The 25,000-nt window shown below is 45.2% G+C and overlaps 1 protein-coding gene across 1 annotated transcript in view; it reads left to right on the top strand.

Moving 5' to 3' along the window:
* Positions 1–3,904: 3,904 nt before the first annotated feature.
* Positions 3,905–25,000, top strand: part of lrpprc (leucine-rich pentatricopeptide repeat containing) — a 57,889-nt gene continuing 36,793 nt past the window's right edge. Inside the window, exons 1-14 of the mRNA XM_080849349.1 lie at positions 3,905–4,085; positions 5,505–5,707; positions 5,904–6,026; positions 8,037–8,158; positions 8,272–8,330; positions 8,793–8,879; positions 9,193–9,319; positions 9,616–9,760; positions 10,070–10,227; positions 10,971–11,076; positions 11,624–11,731; positions 20,605–20,723; positions 20,894–20,987; positions 23,358–23,427. Coding sequence (XP_080705475.1) covers positions 3,907–4,085; positions 5,505–5,707; positions 5,904–6,026; positions 8,037–8,158; positions 8,272–8,330; positions 8,793–8,879; positions 9,193–9,319; positions 9,616–9,760; positions 10,070–10,227; positions 10,971–11,076; positions 11,624–11,731; positions 20,605–20,723; positions 20,894–20,987; positions 23,358–23,427 — 1,700 coding nt within the window. The 5' untranslated portion in view covers positions 3,905–3,906. The remainder of the gene's footprint in view (positions 4,086–5,504; positions 5,708–5,903; positions 6,027–8,036; positions 8,159–8,271; positions 8,331–8,792; positions 8,880–9,192; positions 9,320–9,615; positions 9,761–10,069; positions 10,228–10,970; positions 11,077–11,623; positions 11,732–20,604; positions 20,724–20,893; positions 20,988–23,357; positions 23,428–25,000) is intronic.

The raw sequence follows: 25,000 nt of genomic DNA, 5'->3' as shown, positions 1-25,000 counted from the left end.
TGACACACACACATGACACAGGCACACACACATACATAGACACACACACTCACATATTCAGACACACAGACACACTTTCCCCTCTCTTTCTCTGTTATGGTCAAACATTGAAATGACTAAAAACAAACAGAATACACAAACACACACACACACACACACATGCGCACACACACTTATGCACACACATACAAAGTGCTCTTCCCTTAAAAAAGGTTTTTACTCTACTCTAGCATCATTGTACAGTTTTTCTCTGACTGCTTAGGCACTATCTCTTAAACTATTTAGCTTAACTACACACTAACCACAAAACCTTACACCACATCAACAAGAAGCAAACCATTTCATTCAGCATTCGGAAGGAATCAGAATCCTCACCTGTCGAGGTGTCCTTGAGCAAGACACTGAACCCCCAACCGCTCCCAATGTGCATGTTGGTGCCTCCACCATTGGTGTGTGAATGGGTAGATGTCTGAGGCATTAACGTGCAAAGTGCTGTGAGTGTTCTATGAGTACAAAAAGCGCTATAGAAATGCAGTCCATTTACCATTTACTCTTTTAATACTTGTGTTTTTGCATCAATACAGTACACACAAACCACAAATCATTGGAATAAGCACACAAAGCACCAACCTCACACTGATAGTATAAATGAAAAAACACTTGTGGCTCTTGCGTTTTCGGAACATAACACACTATCAATAATAAAGGGGAAAAGTTACTTTTTTTGCAGATGAGGCAAACAGAACATCTGTGCCAGAAAAAAAAAACATATGTGCTAGAAAAAAGGACTTCATCCATACGTGACATGAGGTGTGAGCTATGCCTTATCTAAAAGTCTGGTCACACTTTATTTGGGCTATGGACTATCTAAAGATGCTCAGATTATAAACAAATTATCTGTAAAAAAAACATTTTTTTTTCTATTTTTCTATGCTTTAATTTAAGGATAATGTTTGGGTCTAGGGGCTGGGTTTGGTTTGGTTAAGGTGATGTTTAGGGAACAATTAGAAAGGATTTCAACAAACCATCTGTAAAGTCTCTGTAGGCTGACTGTCCAAATTAAGTGTTACCAAAGGTTTTTGCAGTTTTTCTAGAAGTGCATTATTTACTGAGTGTAAAGTAATGAGCTGTGAGTTTTGCAAAAAGTCTGTCATAAAATATCTTTTTCTTAAAAAAGCCGCATTCAGTTTGCCCCACCTTGTAAACGCACAAGTGTTACTGCTTTAGAGATAGTGCTTTAAAAATCACTGTTGGTGTTAAAGCATTCCGAAAAAACACTGTAAGGGCAGAGTATCACCTTTATGTGGGTGTGATTTGGGTCTCAGTACAGCACTGGTGTGGTTTGCCTGGGACCTGGTACAGCGTCTGTGGATGGGCTCCAAAGACCCCCTCCTCACAAGGCAGAAAATGCTAAAACACAATTGACTCATTGCACAAGCTACCACAGAGTCTATGCTGCAAACCAGACAAAAACCACCCCCTGTGATCTTTTTAATGCATTAGAGTCAGTGACACTTTTATAGGCTGAATTATGAAAGACAGACACAGCGGTCTCCGTTTAGAGTGAAAGAATACGCTCACACACACACACAGAGACACACACACACCAACCATTGTATTTCTAAAGGAGATTGGTTGGTTGAGATTCTCAAGCCCTCAGTGGTAATGTGGTTATAATTGTCAGTTCAACATGAATAAAGATACGAAGGAGCTGAACCCCCAAATGGCTCCTGCTGAATAATTCCTCAGTCTGGGATGATCAGCTCCATTACTGACACAGTCTGAGCCTTAGGGAAAAGCACAGGCCACATTTCCCTGTAACAGAACGGGAGTGAACAAAAGTTCACGACTGACCCAGTGCTACAGCTGGTAATCACGCCTCACTCTAAATTACTAAAGTGTTTGTCTTAAAGAAGCATTCCTGCTTCCCCAGTGCTAATGGGTTGGTAAAAGAGACTGTCTTGGGCAAAGCTTGGGGAAGCTGATGGCCCTGCGAGGCAGATGTGCCCCCTCTCCCCTACCCCCTAAACCCCCACAGCCCTACCCTCCCTTGCCCCTGCTACCCCCTGTATTTCTTACATACACATAGCCTTGGGTGGGCTGTGTGGGCCCTCTTGAAGGACAGCTAGGGAAAGGGGAGAGACAGGTTGGGCAGGAGAGGACGTGCCCAGCAGGCAATGCCCACTCACTGTCACCTGTCACATGCCAACCACTGTGCAGGGTGGCAAAACGGTATGGGGGCAATCACTCTGTATGTGTGTGTGTGCACATGTGCATGTGTGTACCCTGTAGTTTGAGTGTGTGTTGCACAAGTATGGGTGTGTTTGAGTGACTCTGTGTCTGTGTGTGTGTGTGTGTGTGTGTGTGTGTGTGTGTGTGTGTGTGTGTGTGTGTGTGTGTGTGTGTGTGTGTGCGCGCTGTGTGACGCCACAGTACCCATCACCTTTGGAAGTACAAGCTGCATGGCACACGTCAGACACACTGGAACCCTCCTGGCTGTGATGGCCGGTGACCCGCCGAGCTTCACCCGCGTCCTGACAACACCCAGCTGAATGACCTTTTCCAAGCTTGACCCCTAACTGGTGCCAATCTGCCTGGCACTTGTGTGGCTTTGTAAACAAACCCCCTCCATTCAGACTCTGACAAGTCCAAATTAGAATGAGCAATTAAGACTGCTTTATTAATCAAAGAATAATCAGTCTTCCAGTGCGGTTACTTAGGGCCTTGTTTGGTGACGCTTTTGAAAGTAAGTATTTTATATATAGGCTATATATTATGTGAATGAAAAGTTAGTGTATTTTATATATATATATTGTGTTAAGGAAGAAAAAAAAATACTCAGACAAAGGTATAGAGCCAGGACATTTTTAATCTAAACAAATCGTTTGATATATCTAGGAATTGTTTTACCACCGCACACCGACGTGCCTCAGGCAGTTGTTCTGTAAGCGTCACTCCCTGATTATAGGCTACTGAAGAGTCACAGCGCCCCCAGTCGAATAACTTCTGTCAAGAACAATTTACCGGGCCCATCAAATATTCCTACTGCCGATTCAAAGGGGCCTGCTTCCGATATTTTTTCGTTAATCTTTAGTTCACAGATTTGTTTGAAATGTAGGCCTATACGTGCTGTAGGCTATATCATCCTCCGTCTCAGGGTGCCACATTCCAAGACAAATGACGCATACAAAGTGTAGTAGAGTTAGATCATTCAAATATAGATATTATTTTAGGTCAAAACCCAAAAGACATTTCACGGAAAACAGTTGTCAGCTTGCTTGACTGATCCGACTAGATTATTGTCTTCTTGCTGTGTATAGGTCCGACAATGTAACCTTCGGTCATTTCACTAAATAAATAAAGTCTCTTGGTAAATAGTTCAGTGATTGTGTTATTCAACATCTAATTATAAGTTCAGGGTCGTTTTGCCTCTTCGAAAATAAAACTTGCTTGTGCTTTAGCATAATTTATAGTTGATTACGGACTGGTTAATCAAAGCGTCATTGTTCAAACGCCACACGAGCAAAACAGATCATTATTATTTGAGGAAAACAGTTTTAATTGCAGACATTTCCAGATGCACCCCGCAGTTACTATTCAGACTTACCCTGCGCAGTGCAATTACATAGGACAACACTTCTGCCCAACGTTTTTTTGGGAGAAATTGAACACAAAGTCCTAAAACCACCCCTATAAGCAACAAATATACGGGCACATCCAACAATAACGACAGTGATATTCTACTTCACATCTGATATATGTTTACTTTAATTTAGTTCTCTACTGGAATTGACCACTTTTGAATATGATTAACTTACCCCCCATTCTTCATTGGCTTTGGTCTTGCCCAGCGTCCTATGACCTGTCACGTGACGCGGACGTCCTTCCTCACGCATTAGGTTGAACATGGCAGCGCTCTTGAGATCAGCGCGAGTGTTAAAGTTTTCCCCCTTTTCCCTCCTCCAGGCTGTAGGGGCAACCAAACATGGAGCACCGCTTAGCAGATTCTACAGTGGGGCGATCGGTGGCCGAGGAATCGGATTTTGCACAAGACAAGGGGTCTCCAGTTCTGTCTTTGTAAACAGGTATCCTACCCGGCGTGATGCTACCCATGCTTTGCGACTGTGTGACGTTAGTTGTCATTGAAAAGACAGCCGCAGTGACCTCGGTGTACACACTCATGGCATATAAAGAGTTTTCTTATTTATCGGTGTATATAGTACACTGTGACAGCTATGCTGTCTCTGTAAACAATCACCATTTTGTGCTCACAGAGCCCGTTTTCAAATAAAGAGGCCTGCAACTGCAGACGTAGTTACATCATGTAACAGCTAGCCGGCTAACTGTTAGCTGACTTTAGATAACGTTAGGTCTGTGTAACTCATGCCATTTCACGTTAATGATGTTATAGAAGTGTCAGTCTGCCATCTTTTCGTAACGTCAAAGATGAATAAGCAATGCATTAAAATAATGCAATGGCTGTTTTGGCAGCCTTTAAATGTGCTTGTAATAATGCTGCGATGGCCTCTTGGCACAGGTAAATATCATGATTCAATAGGCAGATGGCCTGGTGATTTCATGAGTGTTAACGTTAGATTCTCGCAGCATAGGCCTTCAAGGAATGAACGGTCATCATTAGACATTGCGATTATTTTGAAAATAAAATGTATTTGACCTCTGATGCAGTCGTTGGTGATATCATTTCTGGGGATCATGAGGTCAGATGTCAAGGTCATGGTTAGTTTCTACACAGAGCCTCTAATATACAGATGTCCCTCTCCTCCATCTGCAGCAAAGCCTAATCTTCACATTTAGCAGTATGTAGCTCATTTGTGGCATTTGGCTCATTCCAATGGGCTTGTTCCCCATCAACAGCCTATTCTTAAATTGATCAAACTCCACTGTTTGACCTGCTGCTTCAGGTCAAGGTGTTCACTCCCAGGACACATTATTCTCTGAAGGTGTATGTTATAATAACTCTATAAGTGATTGTAGGCCAAGCACACCCACACCCACTCGCTCTCCATTTTGGCAGTCGAGGCTTCCATTGAGCATCCACCTTCCCCTAAATCATGAATAACAACCATTCAAAATCATTCACTTCTCCCAGCCCCCAGTGGAAAGAAAAGTGGTAGGAAGATCGAGGGGGAAGATGAACTAAGTAGGGGAATAAAGTCAAGTGGGGCAACATGATGAAGATGATGATGATGACCACTGGAATAGGTCCCCAGATTAAAACTCCAGCACACGGATATGTAGACTGTTTTGGGAGAAATGCTGTGTGAGGGGAGGCAAATGTGAAAGTTTGTATGTGATAACCTCTGTACAGCTGGTGATTGCACCTTGGCAGAGTTGATATATAATGTGTATTGAACTGAACTGTATTGCATTGGCTTTTTACCTGTTATCTGGACCACGACAGTAAAAGTAGAATTGAACCAATTTGCACTTCTAGTCTAATGTAATATCAAGGAAGGATTTTAAAAGTTGATGTCTTACCCCAGGTTGGTGTGTCCCCTGGCGGGGGTGAGGCGGTATGCAGTGGCCCCGGAGCAGCAGGGTAAGGAGGAGGGCAGTGTGGGACTGCGCTCCAAACAGGCGCAGCAGTTTGATTGGGCCCTGGCCAAGCTGGACAGCTCAGTGCGACGCACCGGACGCATCACCAAAACACTGCTGCTGCGCATCTTCCATGACATCTGCCGCTCTGGTAAGAGATGGACTCACTTCACTCACTCTTTATCTCTCTCACTCTCTCACTCTCACTCTCTGACTCTCTGTCTACCTCTCCCTCCATAGACATGCACACACACACAACATTTGCTTGTTCGTTATGATGTTTAAACATAAAAACCTTCAGTGTTTTCCTGGTGTGCTAATCTCCCTCCCTGCGTGTCCTGTCCCAGGCTACCCCAGTGGGAACCAGGCCCTGCTGCTCCTGCGTAGCTGCGGCTCTTTGCTGCCAGAGATGCCCTTCACCGAGCGCACAGAGTTGGCACACCGCATCTGGGAGAAGCTGCAGGAGCTGGGTAAGGCTGCCAGTGGATACACACTCACACGCACACACACGCACACGCACACACACGCACACACACACACGCACAAGCGCACCAGGACGTACTCAGGACTGTACAAAGTAATATAAATACTCTCCTACCCTGCACATCCCGTGCCCTCATTCCACTACTTTCTGCACTTCCGGTGAAACCAATTCAGTTTGATTTTTTTCCCGAAGTTGTCCTACTTACTCTCAGTGGCTTCTTCTTAGGTCTCTGTCTTCTTAGGTGTCTGTCTTCTTAGGTGTCTGTCTTCTTAGGTGTCTGTCTTCTTAGGTGTCTGTCTTCTTCGGTGTCTGTCTTCTTAGGTGTCTGTCTTCTTCGGTGTCTGTCTCCTTCGGTGTCTGTCTCCTTCGGTGTCTGTCTCCTTCGGTGTCTGTCTTCTTAGGTCTCTGTCTTCTTAGGTCTCTGTCTTCTTAGGTCTCTGTCTTCTTAGGTCTCTGTCTTGCTCCTGATTGAAGCATCTGCCAGATGTAAATGTATCTAAAAGTATTCTTATATTGATGGAACAGGTGAAATTTAACAAAATGTGAACAAAGTGAGCCGAGCCATACACCTGTCCCATGAATGTTATATAAACATATTAAAGCACATGGATGTAATATAAACACCTTAACGCACATGGATGTTATATAATCACCTTTAAGCACATGGATGTAATATAAACACCTTAACGCACATGGATGTAATATAATCACCTTTTAGCACATGGATGTAATATAAACACCTTAATGCACATGGATGTAATATAAACACCTTAAAGCACATGGATATTATATCAGCTCACCCATGAAGGTCCTCGCCCCAATGGATTGGGGGTAATGTGGGTTGCATAACTTGCCATAACATGCATAATCACCCAGTAGCGTAATCACCCCTTTGCCCATTTAGTCAGAGTCTTTTCACCCCTCTTTAGCCCCCACTGCCATTGTAACCCCATGACCCATCTGAACCATATGCCCTATTTAACTCACACCGGGTCCTTCTTAACCCCCCCTTTTGCCCCGAGCTTGAAGTGTCCCTTACCCCCTTATTAGCTGGTCACTCAAGAGGCACTCTTCTCCTAAACTTCTGCAACCCTTTCTTACACCCATCCCCTTTCCTTTCTCAAGCTAAACACTCGTCTACGTACCCTTTAGCCCTTCCCTCTCTCTCCCTCCACTCCCCCCAAACCCTCTCAAATCTTCTATGACCTTCCACCCGAACTTCCCCCACAAAGACCTTCTGAATTATGGGAATATAGTTGAACACAAGTGTAAATGTAAACATTGTTCTATTTGCATTTAAGTTGACCTAGTTCTGTAGTGAGTGGTGTGTGTGTGTGTGTGTGTGTGTGGGTGTGTGTGTGTGTGTGTGTGTGTGTGTGTGTGTGTGTGTGTGTGTGTGTGTGTGTGTGTGTGTGTGTGTGTGTGTGTGTGTGTGTGTGTGTGTGTGTGTGTGTGTGTGTGTGTGTGTGTGTGTGTGTGTGTGTGTGTGTGTGTGTGTGTGTGTGTGTGTGTACACTGCCAAGGGACATCAGCTGATAAAGAGACTGTGCTATAAGCATTGGCATTCTATGGTAAATGATGAGCATGGCTAAATCTACTTGGTGAGCCTTCACAAACTCCCACAATGCATCTGTATGTGTTTGGTGAATTGCCATTCCTCTCCTCTCCTGTCATTGTCTTCTGCACCCCACTCACTGTGAAAGCCCATTATTGTCCACAACCCCTTAAACCCCTTAAACTTTGTTGTCTTTCAATGAGACTTGAACACGCCAGAATGTGAAGAACATTGTTTTTTTCATTACAAATGATATGGGTGTCACCCCTGCTTTTTGAAAGGGGGCATAACCATCACTTTACCCTCCACCCCCTGCAAATGCTGAAATGCTTATGGGTTAGCCCTCCCTTAACCTCTGACCCCCCTTGACCCCATCCAGCCTAGATGTCCATTGTGGCTCTTGCCCTCATGTAGTGACCCAGCCCTGCTTATGTTTTTCAGGAGCCTCATATGATGCCAGCCATTATAACGCCCTTCTCAAGGTGTACCTGCAGAATGAGCACAAGTTCTCCCCTACTGAGTTCCTGGCCAAGATGGAGGCGGCCAACGTACAGCCCAACAGGGTGGGTACTGGATTACCCCCCCCCCCCCTCCATAACTGGATAAAGCTTGTGATGGCGGCTTGTACCTTAAAGTGGCTCAGCTGAGACTCATGTCTCCATTTCTTCCTGTCCAGGTGACCTACCAGAGGCTGATTGCTGCCTACTGCCAGGAAGGAGACATAGAGGGAGCGAGGTAGGACTGGGGGTGCGGACTGGCTGGAGGGCTGGGATGGGATGCCTGAAGAACATGAGCTCTTTATGGGAGGGGTAATGTAAAGTCTGCCAGTCAGTGTTGGAAAATAAATCCTGACCGGACCACTGATGCACAGCATTACTGACTGGTGGATTATACACTATCCCACTTATTATACAGTTCCTTGCCCAATGAAAAGGCATGTGGCTTCTGCTGAGAAAATGTTAATATAAACAGAACTTAAACGTTTCAGGTATATTACTTGCTGACTTCAAGTTCCAATACATTCTAGAGTGCAGAGGAGCTGTTGACATGTGGCATGTGTTTGACAGCTCTGTTTTCTGTGTAGGTAGTTATAAATCATGATGGCAATGAGAGACAGTTATTGAAGTCAAACCGACATTACTGGCATGATATCTGTGTGGCATGGTCTTGATTTCTGTGTGTTTGTGTGTTCTGCAGTCAAATCTTGGGCTTCATGAAGAGCAAGGATCTACCAATCACTGAAGCCGTTTTCAACTCCTTGGTGACTGGCCATGCTCATGCAGGGTATGTGACAACTCCGCCCTAAACCACAGCCTCCCTCGTGTGGGTGTGGGTGTGGGTGTGGGTGTGGGTGTGGGTGTGTCTGAGTCTGAGTCTGAGTCTGAGTCTGAGTCTGAGTCTGAGTCTGAGTCTGAGTCTGAGTCTGAGTCTGAGTCTGAGTCTGAGTCTGAGTCTGAGTCTGAGTCTGAGTCTGAGTCTGAGTCTGAGTCTGTGTGTGTTTGCTATCTTGAGTTTCCGAGCACTGCTGTTAAGTGTTTGTATGTTGTCACTACTGACTGTATGTATCATCATCACTGACTGATGTGTGTATCCACAGGGACATGGAAAGTGCAGAGAGCATCCTAAATGTCATGAAGGGAGCAGGTATTGAGCCAGGCCCAGACACCTATGTGGCACTCATGACCGCCTATGCTGACAAAGGAGACATCGAGAAGATCAAACAGGTTAGAGGCGCTTGTAGGCTTGTTAAGAAGGAATATAAAATTGAAACAGGAGTGAATTGATACAGTTCAGCATACTACTACACAAATTCTATACTAACTATACTTATTGAAGCTTTCTTCATGGATTTTTGAAGAAAAATTACTTAATAAAATTCTAGTTCAGTGTTTTAAAAATATGTGGTGTTTGTTATTATTTAATGTACTTGGGTATTTACAATATGTTGAATATAGTTTCCTTATTTCTGCTCTGTGTTTGTTCAATTGTTTAACACTCTCCACCGCACCCCCTTTCTAAGACTCTGGAGACGGCAGAGAGCTCTGACGCCAGCCTGATGGACAGGGACCTGATGCAGGTGGTGTTCAGCCTGGCCAGAGCAGGTCACACACAGCACGTGCCCACCATAGTGGAACGCATGCGGCACGAGAGGGGCTATGTACCAGGTATGCACACACACCTGAGGAGGAGGACAACCGTGGGAGTCTGCAGGGGAGGGGAGGGCATGGAGGAGGTCATGAGGTGGCGATGAGGAGGCCTGGGGGTGGGGTTGGGGGTGTAGAAGTCAGTGTTGAATGAATATAAACTAGGAACAAGTACTTCTGTTCATATGCATCATTAACACAGATGTTTTTGTGTGTGTGTGTGTGTGTGTGTGTGTGTGTGTGTGTGTGTGTGTGTGTGTGTGTGTGTCTGTGTGTGTGTGTGTGTGTGTGTGTGTGTGTGTGTGTGTGTGTGTGTGTGTGTGTGTGTAGACGCCATGAACCTGTGTCTGAGTCTGATCACCCAGGGCCAGGAGGACACGGCCCACACCGTCCTCAAGACCTTCCCCATGCTGCAGATGGAGGGACAGAACGGGGACTCCCCAGACATGGGCAACTTCTTCCTCCGCCACTGTGTCAACATGGACAAGGTAGGGGCTCACTCACTCTCTCACATTGACAAAGTAGGGACTCACTCACTCATATTGACAAAGTAGGGACCCACTCACTCACATTGGCAAGGTAGGGACCCACTCACTCACTCGCTCACATTGACAAGGTAGGGACTCACTCATTCACTGACATTGACAAGGTACAGACACACTCACTCACTCACTCACTCACTCACTCACTCACTCACTCAAATTGACCAGGAAGGGACACACTCACTCATTCATGCACTCACATTGACACACTCACTCCCTCAATCAAAAACACAAACACACACACACACACACACACACACAGTAGGGACAAACACATACTCACACATTCACTGAGTCACTCATTCACTCAAATACCTACTCGTATACGTGACGTGTATCAAAGGCAACATCTGCCTGTGTCTTCTCAAAATGGACAAATTGAGACGCACACTGTCACACATATTCAAATGCACAATTTGTCTCACACCCTCTCACTATTTCATCTAGTGTTTGCATCTGTGAAGATTTGAAAGCTCTCTTGAAAGGAACATATGGACAATGACAGTGTAAGGCTTGTCTACCCAAACCCCATCATCAGTAGCACTCTCTCTTTTAACCTTCAGGTGTAGGTCTGTGCTGTGACGGCCTGCTTGTCTGGCCTGCCTGTGTTTATCTGTACCGAAGTGAGCGAGAGTGCTGGTCTTATGTGTACTTAGGTCAGTAAAAGTGCTTGTCTTTGTCTCCATCAGCCTTTGGAGAAGCTGGTTCACTACTGCAGAGACCTGAGGGACTCCAACCTGCACACCACCCCCATGCAGTTTTCCCTCTACTGCGCCCTGGAGGCCAAAAAGACTGGTACGCCTGGCACCATACTCATTTCTTACAGTAACATTTATTCTGCTAGTAGTCACTTTCATCTAGTGTGACGTACAAATATGCAGCGTAAAGCTCTACATCTTCTTCAGTATATGTGCTCCCTGAATATTAAACCCGTAATCTTGGTGGAGTTATAGCACCTTAATCGACCAGTATATGTGTTCTTTTCATTTCAAACCCGTAATCTATGTAGAGTTATAGCACCTTAATCTATCAGTGTATGTGCTCCCTGCGTATCCAACCCGTAATCTTAGTGGAGTTATAGCACCCTAATCTATCAGTATTTGTGTTCCCTGCGTATCGAACCCGTAATCTTGGTGGAGTTACAGCACCTTGCTCTACCACTTGCTCTGCTGCTTTCGGCATAGGCTGCTCTACCTCTGAATCTTATTTGGTGGATCTGTTGAAGATGCCTGCACTTTAAGACCTTCGTGAAGCGCACATGCATTATATAAACGACCGTAAACCAAGGTTCTTGTGATGCCTCGTCATGTTAGTCTGACGCTTTTGGGTCCTCTCCCTGCAGGGATGGCGGTCGAGCTGATGAAGGCGATGAAGGAGGAAGGCCTGCCCGTCCGACCGCACTACCTCTGGCCTCTGCTCACACACCACCAGAGAGAGAAGAACACACCAGGTGAGACACCTGTTTCTATTACGGCCACCTGCATCCTGATTGGTTTGCTGGAAATTCTGTTGAAGTCTCACTGGTCTTTTGAAGTCTGAGCGTTCGTATCTGATTCATGTAGTCGAATTTAACTCATTTTGGTCTCTTGAAGGGTGAGAACTGGTGCTTTGGCATAGATTGAAATAGAAATCGCATTGGTCTTCTGAGATTGTATAAGCGCTACGCTACATGAAATCTCAAGAACGATGGTCCTTGATGTCAGACTATCAGAGAATGGAATTTGATGCGAGTGTTTCCTGTAGTGTCTGAATTGTATAAAGTGTTAAGTCTGTTCGTGTATCAAAGGAATAAAGTGCTGTTCCAGAATCCAGTGAATCCCTTTGAAATCTGAAGATGTGGTTTTGAGGTTTTCCAAAGAACATTTTTTTGTTTAAGAAGAATGAGTGGAGAAGAGAGAAAATATTGACTCAGTGTAGTTCCCCTCGCTCAACGCCGGTGTGTGACACACAAATATTTTGTTGACGTTCTGTCCTGCCCTTGGAGCCACGGAATGTTTCCTGAATTCTTCTCCTCACTCAGAGTGTGTGTGTGTGTGTGTGTGTGTGTGTGTGGGGGGGGGAGGGGTGTTCAGAACTGGCCTGTCAGATTCATTCAAGTTCATGTAAAGGGAATGGCACACACACATATACACACACACACACATATATCAAGTCCTGTGGTCACTGGTCATTGTTTTGAAGGATGATGTATGATATAGAAGTCGTGCGAAGATGAAAACTGTCTCTGTCTCTAGGCCTCTCTCTTTCTCTTTTCTTTCTTTCTGTCTCTCTCTCTCTCTCTCTCTACCTCTGTCTCTATCTCTGTCCCTCTATCTCTGTATAAAAGTGACAGGGTCAGATTGGGGGGGGGGGGATCATCTCCTGGTCACACTCGCATGATTGATGATGGTGTTTGAGACGCCACAACAACATCAGCAAATGCAGTCAGACCCTGCCTGCCTGCCTGCATGCGTGTTTGCGTGTCTGTGTGTGTCGGTGTTCTGTTAGAGGTTAAGACCATTGAGTGACAAGATGTTGCATTTAACTAGCAGGGCCAGCTAAGGTGTTGGTTTCCATAACCGGTGTCCATGACGACAACAGCGGCGATGTTGCCAGCCTCTCTCCGCAGTCTTGCTTCCACTCTGTGCCTGAATTGTAGGATCCTTGCGATCTGTGTGTCACAGGGGGCAGACGGTTGGATAAAGGTGTGTGTGTGTGTGTGTGTGTGTGTGTGTGTGTGTGTGTGAATAATGCAGACGGTATGTGCAGAGAGAAGAGGTGAAAATGGATTCAGAACAAATCGGCTGATGTAAGTGGAAACTCGGCCTGGGCGCACTGGGGCCATGAGTGGCAAAAGGTTCAATGACTGCCGAATGGAGAGCCAGGGCTATACCGAGGGTGTATGCATGCACGCGTGCCATGAGCGCTACATACACAGGTCATGTCTGTGTGAAGGCCGTGACTCAGAGCAGACCCCTCGGCCAAAAGCTGCTTTTAGAGGGTCCGCTCTGTGAAATATTAATAGGGTTTACATTCTGTGGCCGGTGTCTCCATCACACGCATGTATATTTATACACGTGTGCCCCATGCCTCTGAGAGGTAAAGTGATTTTTGAGCTTGTCTTAGATTTGCTTGGCACGCGCTTCTGTGAAAGTGGATGGATGCGATTTCCTTGACGGCTGTCGTGTGTATCCAGGTGTGCAGTGTTTCGGTGTGGCATCTGTTTCAGACAGTGCAGCGCGTCATGGATATCTCCCGTCCACCTTGAGCTAAACGCCATGGATTTGTGCACCTGCACTAACCAGCAGTATTGCCAGCAATGCATTCTCACCAGGAGTGGATGGCCATCAGCTGCAGTAAAAACATAAAAGCCATGAAGTATATAAATTTAAACATAAATGCATAGGCTGCATACACACATAGGAAGTATATATACTTAAGCATAAACGCATAGGCTTCATACAGGCATGGGAAGTATATATACATAAACATAAACATAACTGCAAAGGCTGGACATTGGAGCCTAATATATTTTAGCCAGAACAATGTTATGTTAGTTTGAAATTTAAACTAAATTGACACACTGTTAATTGTCAACACCCTTGCTTACCTTCAGGGTTGCTGGAAATGCTGTGATTTTCGGTGTTGTTGAATACGGTGTTGTTTGCCGTGTTGTTCAAAAAGGGGTGTTATGCAGTGTTGGATAAGATGTGATTGTGAGCCATAATGAGCGGAATTGAACAGTTGCAAGCTAGTCAGTAATGCAAACTAAACCTGAAATCACTACTCATATTTGTTATCATCGTGGTCAAACTTAGGTTACCAACGTCTTCACCGAAGCGTGATTTTATGAGTCAGTGAGCGCTCTGTTCCCAGTGGGTTTGAGGTGTCTGTCTGGTTCCTGAGTGTGCATGATTGGCTGCTGAGGACATGAAGGCCCTGTTGACCCCACCTCTCGAGGTTTTGACCTCTGCCTTGCCCCGAGGCGACTGGGAGGCTCCGGGTGGGGGTGGGGTGTCAGCCTCGGGCAGAAGATGGGACCCCGCTTCCACCCTCTCCCTGGCCCTGGTTGTCTCTTGACCCGCATGAGCCTTGAGGTCTTTATGCGCTATCGACAATGTGTGTGTGTGTGTGTGTGTGTGTGTGTGTGTGTGTGTGTGTCTCTGTGTCTATCTTTGTGGGGGAATATAAGAGAAGAGAGTGGAGCAGCAGTGGGTTCATCTGTACGTTAAACACCCTGTCAAACAAGTTCATTTCTTCTGTCCCCCGTGTGTATGTGTGCCTGTGTGTGTTTGTGTATGTGTGTGTGTGTGTGTGTGTGTGTGTGTGTGAAGAGATCCGAGGGGCAATGCCGGTTCATCTGTATGTTAAATACCCTGTCAAACAAACTCATTTCTTCTGTCCCCTTTGTGTGTGTGTGTGTGTGTGTGTGTGTGTGTGTGTGTCATCACACTGCATGTTGCCTAATTATCATTACATGTTTTTTTTTGGTCTCCCAATGTAATCCAGAGTAGTGACTAAATGGTGATTATGCCTCGGCTCTTAAGGTATGCATAATTTATTGATGGGGGCATTTTTAGGTGATGAAAGCATCTCAGCCCTACGTGTGTGTGTGTGTGTGTGTGTGTGTGTGTGTGTGTGTGTGTGTGTGTGTGTGTGTGTGTGTGTGTGTGTGTGTGTGTTGGTGTGTTTCGGGCCACTGGAGGACTGCGTACCCATCAGGCCGTGCTCCATTTCGTTCGCATCGCTGTCATTCCATTTGCTTGTCGAGCCGCTTAGCGGAAGCGCAGAGAAACTTCCCTCCTTTCTCCCTTACACACGGCCGCCCCAGACCACCTAGACGCACTCCTCATGAAAGATGTACACACACACACACACACACACACACACACACACACGCCTTCCTCCCTCTTTCTTTCTCTCTCTCTCTCTCTCTTTCGCTCCCCTCTCCCTTTACCCCCCTCTCTCCTCTTCTCCTTTTCACTGTTTTCTTTCGTTCTCTCTCCCGCTCCCCTCTTTCGTCCTCCGCTGCCCTCAGTGTGTCTCTGTGTTTGTGTATGTGTGTAAAGTTGCAGTAAAGCGGGTGTGAGGCTGGTGTTAGGGCTGGGCGATATGACGATATATATCGTGAGGACGATAGAAACGTGTCTATCGTGACCTTTCTCCTCTATCGTTTCTATCGTGATAAACTTATTTTTTCACTATTACAGCTAATATACATTTTAATATAATTTCACATCCTAATATAACATTTTGCTTTTCTTATTATGCAAACTCTAAGTTTATACAACTGTAAAAAAAAGAATATTAAGATACATTTTAGAGAACGTGGTTTTGCGACACGACACCGCTTTACATTACGCTGCTTTGCATCATACGCTTGCGACATGATTGACGGTGAGAGCCCACGAAATTTAATTCTGGTTTAAAAAAAAAATGAATAATGGACGCGCTGCAGGAAGGTGTAACTGTTACCACAGCCGCTGTTATACAATTGGGCATCGACACCCATTGCTAATGACAGCGTCATTACTTTATTGCAGCAGTGAAAATCAAGACATTACAGACGTGCAAATGCTGGGGTGGCCCATTCAAATCCACGGAACTTTTTTGAACATTTTGGAGAGCCGTATAATACGAGTATAATACAAGTGTAGCCATTTATTAGCAGATTCTGTTCCATTTTTCTCAATGATGGTCAAATAGTTGTAGTTTAAGATGCACTATTTCGTTAGTTTAGATTTCTTTTCAGTATTTCAAAAGTGAAGGAGCTGTGGGAGCACAAGAACAGTGAGCATCTAGCAGCGATTATCAAAGACATAGCATATGTGTATATGTCTTTGGCGTTTATAGCTTAACTATCTAGATTCTAAGTAGCATTGAAGATAAAAATGAAATTGGTTGGGAAATGTAAACGCTAATATGCTTTTTATCCAGATAAAACGCAGCTCCATCATTTACTTGCGTTTGTTTACAGGACCATCTTCACTGTTGCACCAACGGGCTGAAGCGGTCAATGGGGGGTATGTGTAATGGCCAACTTCTTAATTTTCTTATTTTTATACGTGGCCATATAAGAAAATGTTTTTCTCATCATTATTGCTATAGCATATGAACAAACATTGAAAAGAAAGTTTTTTAATTAAATTAAACTTGATTTATCTTCTGAAAGTAGGCCTACATTAAAGAACCACTAAAAGTCACAAGCACTAGACTAAATGTCATGCACTTTGTTTTAATCTTACTATTTAAAGATTCAATGGAAACGTTCAGTACAATCTGCGTAATTGTGGTACAGGTCGTGATGGATCACACTTTTAAGTACACCCCTATCCAGTAAAGCAAGAGGGCATATCGTGATATATATCGCTATCGTGATATAAAATAATCCATATCGTGATATATGTTTTTTTCCATATCGCCCAGCCCTAGCTGGTGTGGCACAGTGGGCAGCAGCTCTAGTGTGTGTGTGTGTGTGTGTGTGTGTGTGTGTGTGTGTGTAGAGGGATGTGACGGAATGCGTAGTGACTTGATTTCATGTAAATGCGAGCGCTCTGAGGGAGTTCACTTTGGATTAGGCGCGCCGTGCTGCACCCCCATGAAATATTCAGCGCCATGTCACTTTCTGTCCACAGGTGTCACTAGCGGGCAGGAACCACACCTCCTCTGCCCCCCTCCACCATCCTTCCACTCCCACAGAGAGAAGTACGGAAGGGAAGGAGGGGGGGGGCTGGGTGAGTGAGGGAGGGGGGCAAAGTTAGCATTTTGATGAGGTGTGGAGTTGGGCAGGCGAGTTTGAGGAAGCATATGCTGGTGTTGGTGGAGTGGCCCCCAGCGAGAACCACGTGTCACCATCAGGGGGAGCCGCAGACGCCTTATCGCTTCTGACACGCCACAGCCCCACAAACCAAACCAGCCGTCTGTCTCTCTCTCTCTCTCTCTCTCTCTCTCTCTCTCTCTCTCTCTCTCTCTCTCTCTCTCTCTCTCTCTCTCTCTCTCTCTCTTTTTCACTCTTTCTCTTTCTTTGGCTTTCTCTTTGTCCTCTTCTCTTCCCTTCTCTTCTCTTCTGTCTTTTTCAGAACCTTGCAGTATATTCAGTCGCCATGTGTCAATGTCAGGAATCGCAACCCCCCCCCCCCCCCCCCCATCTCCTCCACTACCTCAACCTTTTCATCGTTCATCCTTCATCTTTCATGGTCTCCTGTGATTCCTCACATCCTCCCCTCTTTCCTTTTAATTAATAAAAGAAGTGCAGAGATCGTTTTTATTCCAGACGTGATCATGTCTGGCGCCACACACACTTAGCAAACTGACAGATGAGTGTCTCCAGGATGAAAGGCTGAGAAAGAGAGGAGAGGACGGTGGAGGAGAGGAGAGGAAAGGAAAAGAAAAGAAAAGAAAAGAAGAAGTCCGTTTCCTTGTTTTCCTTCTCCTCGGCTTGTCATGGTGCCATTGGCGCTCCTCTGATCTTGTGTGATTGTAGCGTCCTTCCGTGTCCTTGGTGAGGCGGGAAAGTGGAGCTGGGAAAGTTCAAGAGCAGTAGTAGTTCCTTGTAGGAGGGGTCGAGATAGCGACTTGTTCTGAACATCATCTCTATAAGCTGGGTCCATGTCCCTCCTTTACTGAACATCATCTATAGAAGCTGCTCCATGTGGCTCCCTTACTGAACATCATCTGTAGAAGCTGGGTCCATGTGGGTTCCTTACTGAACACCATCTATAAAAGCTGGGTCCATGTGGGTTCCTTACTGAACATCATCTATAGAAGCTGGGTCCATGTGGGTTCCTTACTGAACATCATCTATAGAAGCTGGGTCCATGTGGGTTCCTTACTGAACATCATCTATAGAAGCTGGGTCCATGTGGGTTCCTTACTGAACATCATCTATAGAAGCTGGGTCCATGTGGGTTCCTTACTGAACATCATCTATAGAAGCTGGGTCCATGTGGGTTCCTTACTGAACATCATCTATAGAAGCTGCTCCATGTGGGTCCCTTACTGAACATCATCTATAGAAGCTGCTCCATGTGGCTCCCTTACTGAACATCATCTATAGAAGCTGGGTCCATGTGGGTTCCTTACTGAACATCATCTATAGAAGCTGCTCCATGTGGCTCCCTTACTGAACATCGTCTATAGAAGCTGGGTTCCTTACTGAACATGCTGTACACGCATGCTTGAACTGAATGTTTGCTTCTCATCTCAGTGTAGTACATAATGACACATTATGATTTGTCTGAAGGGGATGATTTGCTGGTGGAACAATCCTAAAGAAAATGCTGTTGATGTATTGTGAGATGACCTGACTTGGTTTTTTATACCCTAAGGAGGTCACAACTTTGCTGAAAGAAACCCCGAAGTAGTTCATGACAGTAGCGGTTATTTATTTAACAATGGATTTGTTTCTTCATTCATTTAAAAGCTCCCAGGCTTCTGTTCACACACACACACACACACACACACACACACACATACATACATGCACACACTAACATGAACGAGGAGGACCTGACCGCATAGCAGGGGGCAAAAAAAAAGTGCTGACTGTGACCGTAGCGATTTAGGGCATGTGAGTGAATGAACCCACGCAGTGAAGAGGAAGAGCGAGTGAGTGAAAGAATGAATGAAAGATGGACGTAAAAGCCACCATCTCGCTCTCCATTTTCCAGCCCCATTCACAGGTCTGTGTGTCTGAAAGGCACTGATAGCCGGACACTCACACGCGGGAAATGCACGCATGTTTTATTAACGAGCAGCAGAACAGGTGTGCTGCTTTCATGAAAAAAAGACAGGAGGAGGAGGAGGAGGAGTGGAGAGAGAGTGAAGGAGAGATTGATAGACTGATGGATAGAGTGAAAGAGAGAGGGGGATGGATGGAGGGCAAGAGACAGGGGCCATTGAGGGGAGTGAGCGATCACTTGTTTACTTTTTCTTGAAAGCAGCCCAGGCAAAATGACAGGAAGGGAGAGGAGAAGAGCATGAATGGAGGGAGGGAGGGAGGGAGGGAGGGAGGGATCAGAGTGGATGAGTGAGAGAGTCGGGATAGATGGATAGATGGATGGATAGAGTCTTCAGGTGCCTTACCTGGCTAATGCGCTCACTCATAAAAACAGACTCATACACACACACACACACACACACACACACTCACCCACACAATCACACTAACACACACACTCAACTGGGCAGTGAGCTCCAAACGCAGGGTTTTAATGGCGGATAAAAGCAACTCTTATCTTTTATTCAGGTGTGCTGGGATGGAGGGATGCAGAGGGAGCGGGGGGGGGGGGGGGGTGGTGGAGGTAGAGGCAGGTGGGTCGGCCCCCTTGGAGTTTCGCGAAACAGAGCCGGACAAGGCCTTCAGAAAACACACCACTTGCAGTTTCTCACACACACACACACTGACTCACACGCTCACTCTCACTTGCACGCACACCCTCACACACACATGTACAACCTCTTCCATGCATACCCTCACTTATACACACACACTTACACATAGACACAGATAAAACCACACACACACACACACACATATACAGTACATACTTTGAAGTTCCCCTTCTTCCCACTCCTGTGTTTATTTTAGCTCTGCGCTTCACAGACCTACTAAAAAAAAAACTCAGCACTCTCCAGCTCTCACACATATGTCTTTCTCACGTGGACATGCATGCATGCAGGCACACACACACACACACACACACACACACACGCACACACGCACACACACACACACACTCCAGGCTGGTTGCAGAGGGCCTTTTCCATATGCATGTGTGTGTGCTGCGGGCCTGTCTCTGAGCAGAACCTGTGGGCGCAGTAGTGGAGGAGGCCCCGCGCCTACGGGATTTAAACCTAATGATATTCTGCCTCTGTCTGCGTGTGTTTGGCCAAGCATGAGGTGTAAACACCAGTAATGGTGTGGGTGTGTGGGGGGGGGGTCTGTGTGTGTGTGTGTGTGTGGGGGGGGGGGGGGGGGGGGGGTCTATGTGTGTGTGAGAGAGCAGCAGAGCGTGGAAAAAGAGGTGTAAACACCAGTTATGTTGTGTTTGTGTGAGTGTGACTGTGAGAGAGAGAGTGAGCAGGGACCACTTTTGGGATACTGTGAAGAAACCAAACATCTACACAACGGATCCGTGTACTTCTTTCCACAGAGGTTAAATCTCACTGTCAACTCACTTGGTTGCTCGTTGCTGTTTTCTTTGTCTTACAATATTTACTTCTGCTCTCCTCCTCTCTCCCTTTCACTACTCATCCTTTCTTTCTCCTCTCCGCTCCTCTCCCCTCCGCTCCTCTCCGCTCCTCTCCCCTCCGCTCCTCTCCTCTCCTCTCCTCTCCTCTCAGGCACCCTGGAGGTGTTGAGGGGGATGCAGACGTTGGGTATTCATCCTGACGTGGACACCTTCACCCAGTACATCCTGCCCTCCTTCCCTAATGTCGAGAGTGCCCGTGCTGCTCTTCAGGTAGACCACACACACACACACACACACACACACACACACACACACACACACACACACAATCCCTCCCCAAAACTGACATCGTTTAGCTACTCTTTGAGTGTGTGTGTGTATATATGTTATATGAGCTGTGTTTGTTTGTGTGTGTGTGTTTAACTGTGTGTGTGTTGCAGGAGGCAGGTTGTGAGTTGGACAATGAGGGCTTTGCTGCAGCTGAGCTGAGGGCTGAAGCCACCAAAGGAGACCTGGCTGCACTGCTGACTCTCAGTGAGTGTTTTCTCTTTCTCTCTCTCTCGCTCTCTCTCCCGCTCTCTCTCCTTCTCCCTCTCTCCTGTTCTCTTTTATGTGTTTAGTGGTGTAATTGTGTGACAAAGTGGTCAATGGTTTAATAAAGGAGTCTTAACCTTCTCTCTTTCCCCTTTCTCTTTCTTTCTCCTGCTCTATTGCTCTCTCTCAACTGGTTAAATAAAGCAGTGTTAAACCTTGCTCTCTCTCTCTCTCTCTCCCTCTTTCTCCTTTCTATCTCTCTCTTTCTCCCTCCCCCCTCTCTCCATCAGTCTGTTACATCTGTTTATTTTCTTCCTCTGTTTGTTGTCTTGTGTTTGTCCTTGATATGACCCTGTCTGAGCTTATAAGGCCTCCTTCTATAAGTTGACATGAAACACACACACACCCACACACACACACACACACACACACACACATGTTCCCTATGCACTCTTAGCTCCCTGTGCTTTAAGCAGAGAAACTTCAGTGGGCGAGTTCCCTCTCAGGAGAGCAGGTGCATTGTGGGATATTGCCCTCCTCATCAGCATCTGGGCACTTTTTCGCCTGAAGGCTAATTGCTGCCATCAGTGTGTGTGTGTTTGTGTGTGTCACCCGTGCCCCAATGCGCTCATCAAGCCTTTTAAGTGATTTGTGTGTGTGTGTGTGTGTGTGAATATGAATGTGTGAGGAACGAGGGAGTGAGGCAAGTTGCCCAGAGGAGGTGAAGAAGGAATGAAATATGCATTGAATAATGCATACACCTCTCCCTCACACCCCCAACCCCTTCTCCTTTTTGCCCTTGCTGTTCACCCTCTCTCCCTCCCTCCCTATCGCTCTCTCTCTCTCTCTATCCCGCTCTCTCTCTTTCTCCATCTCTCTTTCTGTCTGTTTATCCACTCTCCTGTTTATGTCACTGGGAGTCATGTCTAAACTTCTCAGACATGCAGGAGGTAGACGAATGATCAGAGAACACACACACACACACACACACACACACACACACACACACACACACACACACACACACACGGGGCTGAGCGTGAGAAGGGGAGTGTTTTTGGGGTCAGTGATGGTTGTAGTGGTGATTTCCAGTGACTCTGTGTAAGACTTCTAAAAGTCACAGAAAGTTAAGACAGCAAGGGAGTAAAATGATGTTATTTAATGTGATTAAAATGTCTCTCTCTCTCTCTTTCCTTTTTCTCTCGGTTGAATTCAAATTCGCTTTATTTGATAATTCAAATTGACATAGCAAACATGATTTGGCAATTTGCCACAGCTTTGTATGCAATATCTGTTGAAAAAATATAAGAAAAAATATCATAAAATAATTAAATATTTTCTTAATAATACATCTACTACTACTACTAATAATAATAACACTACTACTATTACTACTACCAATAAAAACATACTACTACTAATACTACTACTACTACTACTACTAATAATAATAATAGAAGTAGTAATAATAATAATGATACAAATATTCTACTAAATATAAAACTACTGCTACTACTAATAGTAGTAATAATACAAATATACATTATATACATACTTATACTGAAAATGATGAAGGATAGTAAAGAAAGAACACTACAGCATTAAAGATCACTCACTTCCTCAATTTTTTGACACGACTGCGCAACTAGTTTTGAACAGTTTGTGTGGGAGCTTGACTTCATATTTAAGTATCCAGAATTAAGGTATAATTTGGCTGTATTGTGGGACATTTGTAGTTGAGATATAATTTGGCTGATTTGTGGGACATTTCGAGTTGAGGTGTGGTTATTGCATTCTCTCACCCTGTACCGCTCCCTCCCTGCATCACAAGCACAATATGTTGATGCTCTTTCATTTATGTCCGCTATGGTGCCAATTCATATTTATTTAAAACATTTCAAAAACAGCTTTTTTTTGTTTGTTCAATTTAGTTTAGCCAATATAGATGATGATCAAATTGAGAAAACAACACAAAATGAAGTGAGTTTTCCCTGTATTGTCAAATTCAGATTGCCAAATATTTGAAAGGATATATATATAACATAAAAATATAAAGTGATGCCCACATTTTGATGCCCTTTTCAGCAATTCTGTGAAGAGAGGAATCCCCAAAGTTCTGCCCTGCAAGCTAGATTGGAGCCATTCCTGTGCACGCCCAGAATGTTTTTTTTTAAATTTTTTTACCAAATTCCAGATGAAATGTCTCAATTGGGCTTTTGTCCCATAATTCCTTAATTTGTTTGGAACCTGGTGCCCCACATTTCACTCCCTTATAACAGAATGGGCTTAATGGCAGAATGTCAGGAAAGATTTTCAGACACAGTCTAATTGGAGGGTCTGTCTCTCTCTCTTTCTCTTCTCTCGATCTAGTGTCCTCTCCTTCATTCCCGTCGGTTGACCTGAGTGTTTTCAGAGCAAGCCTCATCGCTGGCTTCAGAAAGTGAGTTTTCAAGATGTGTGTGTGTGTGATTGTGTGTGCGTGAGTGTTTCAGGATTTATGTGGAAGCGTGTTTGCATGTCTTTGTGAAGTGTTTAATTGAAATATATTTTTGAATTTTTGATTTTCCCTGGGTTTGACAAAAATTGTCTTCAAATGTTTCTGGTATCCGTGTGCGTGCGTTGGTCATGGCGACCAAATAGCCTTCGCATGTGACCTCTGTGATTTTGATCACCTTTGAGTAAACACAATAGTGAGTTATAGCTAAACACAAATGGTGGTTACTTTCCAAAGTGTGTGTGTGCGTGCGTGCGTGCGTGTGTGCGTGTGCGTGTGTGCGTGTGCGTGTGCGTGTGCGTGTGCGTGTGCGTGTGCGTGTGCGTGTGCGTGTGCGTGTGCGTGTGTGTGTGTGTGTGTGTGAGAGCACGCGCCAGAGGGAATCTTATGCAGATGAGCTCAGTCCTCCCAGAGGCTCGTCCGCGAGTGAGAAATGTAAATGGCCCTTGTCACCCTGTCATCGCGTGCATCCTCTATGTCTCTCTTCTAATCCTTTTCCTCCCACTCCCACACACACACACACACAAGCACGCACACACAAAAGCATGCAAGCACGCACACACACAGAAACACAAAGATGTAGACACAATCTGATCTGAAGCAGGGTCCTTTGTACTGCCCAGTACAAGCAGTAGGTGTACGAAAGGATTGTAATGACCCAATATGTCTCTCCTCTCTTGCCTTCCATTTTCAGACACACACACACACACACACACACACACACACACACACACACACACACACACACACACACACGCATACACACACAGAGACAAGCGGCCCTCATCATACTGTTATTTTGTGCATCCCTTTGTCCCTTTTCAAAAACGTTCCCTCCGCTTCAGTTACACACACACACACCCTTGTAGTGTAATAGCTGAAGATGAAGCAAAAGATCTTGTTTCCTCCTGCCTTTGATGAAGTTCAATAGCTGACCATCACACACGCACACACAGTAATCTGAAGCCAGTCTTTGAACCTCCGGAAAATCATTTATGCATGCACTTGTTGTGCTTGGTCAGTGTGTGCTTACTGTTCACACTTTGAATCCTCTCTGTCTCACTTACACACACACACACACACACACTCTCTTTCTCTCTGAAATACATATGCCCAATGATGGTAATGGTATGCTGGAGTGATCCCACATACAGACCAAGCAGTTTTATCTGTCTCACTCACACACACACACACTCACTCACACATACACACTTACTCACACTCACTCACACACAATCCCTCACTCCATATAGTGATGGTGATATGTTGGATATATGGTCTATTTAAGTTAACCTCTGGTGCATTCAGTACACGCACACACAGACAGCAACATAAACCAACACGTATATATGTCCAACGATAATGGTGATGATATGGTGTGTGTATGGTCTGATTGAGATCAGCCCTCACATATTTAGCACACACACACTAACACACTCATACACACACACACACTCTCTTTCTCTCTCAAATACATATGCCCGATGATGGTAATGATATGCTGGAGTATCCCACATCT

Source organism: Sprattus sprattus (assembly GCF_963457725.1).
Source record: "Sprattus sprattus genome assembly, chromosome: 12".
NCBI lineage: Eukaryota > Metazoa > Chordata > Actinopteri > Clupeiformes > Clupeidae > Sprattus > Sprattus sprattus.
This window is presented reverse-complemented; position numbering and strand designations above follow the sequence as displayed.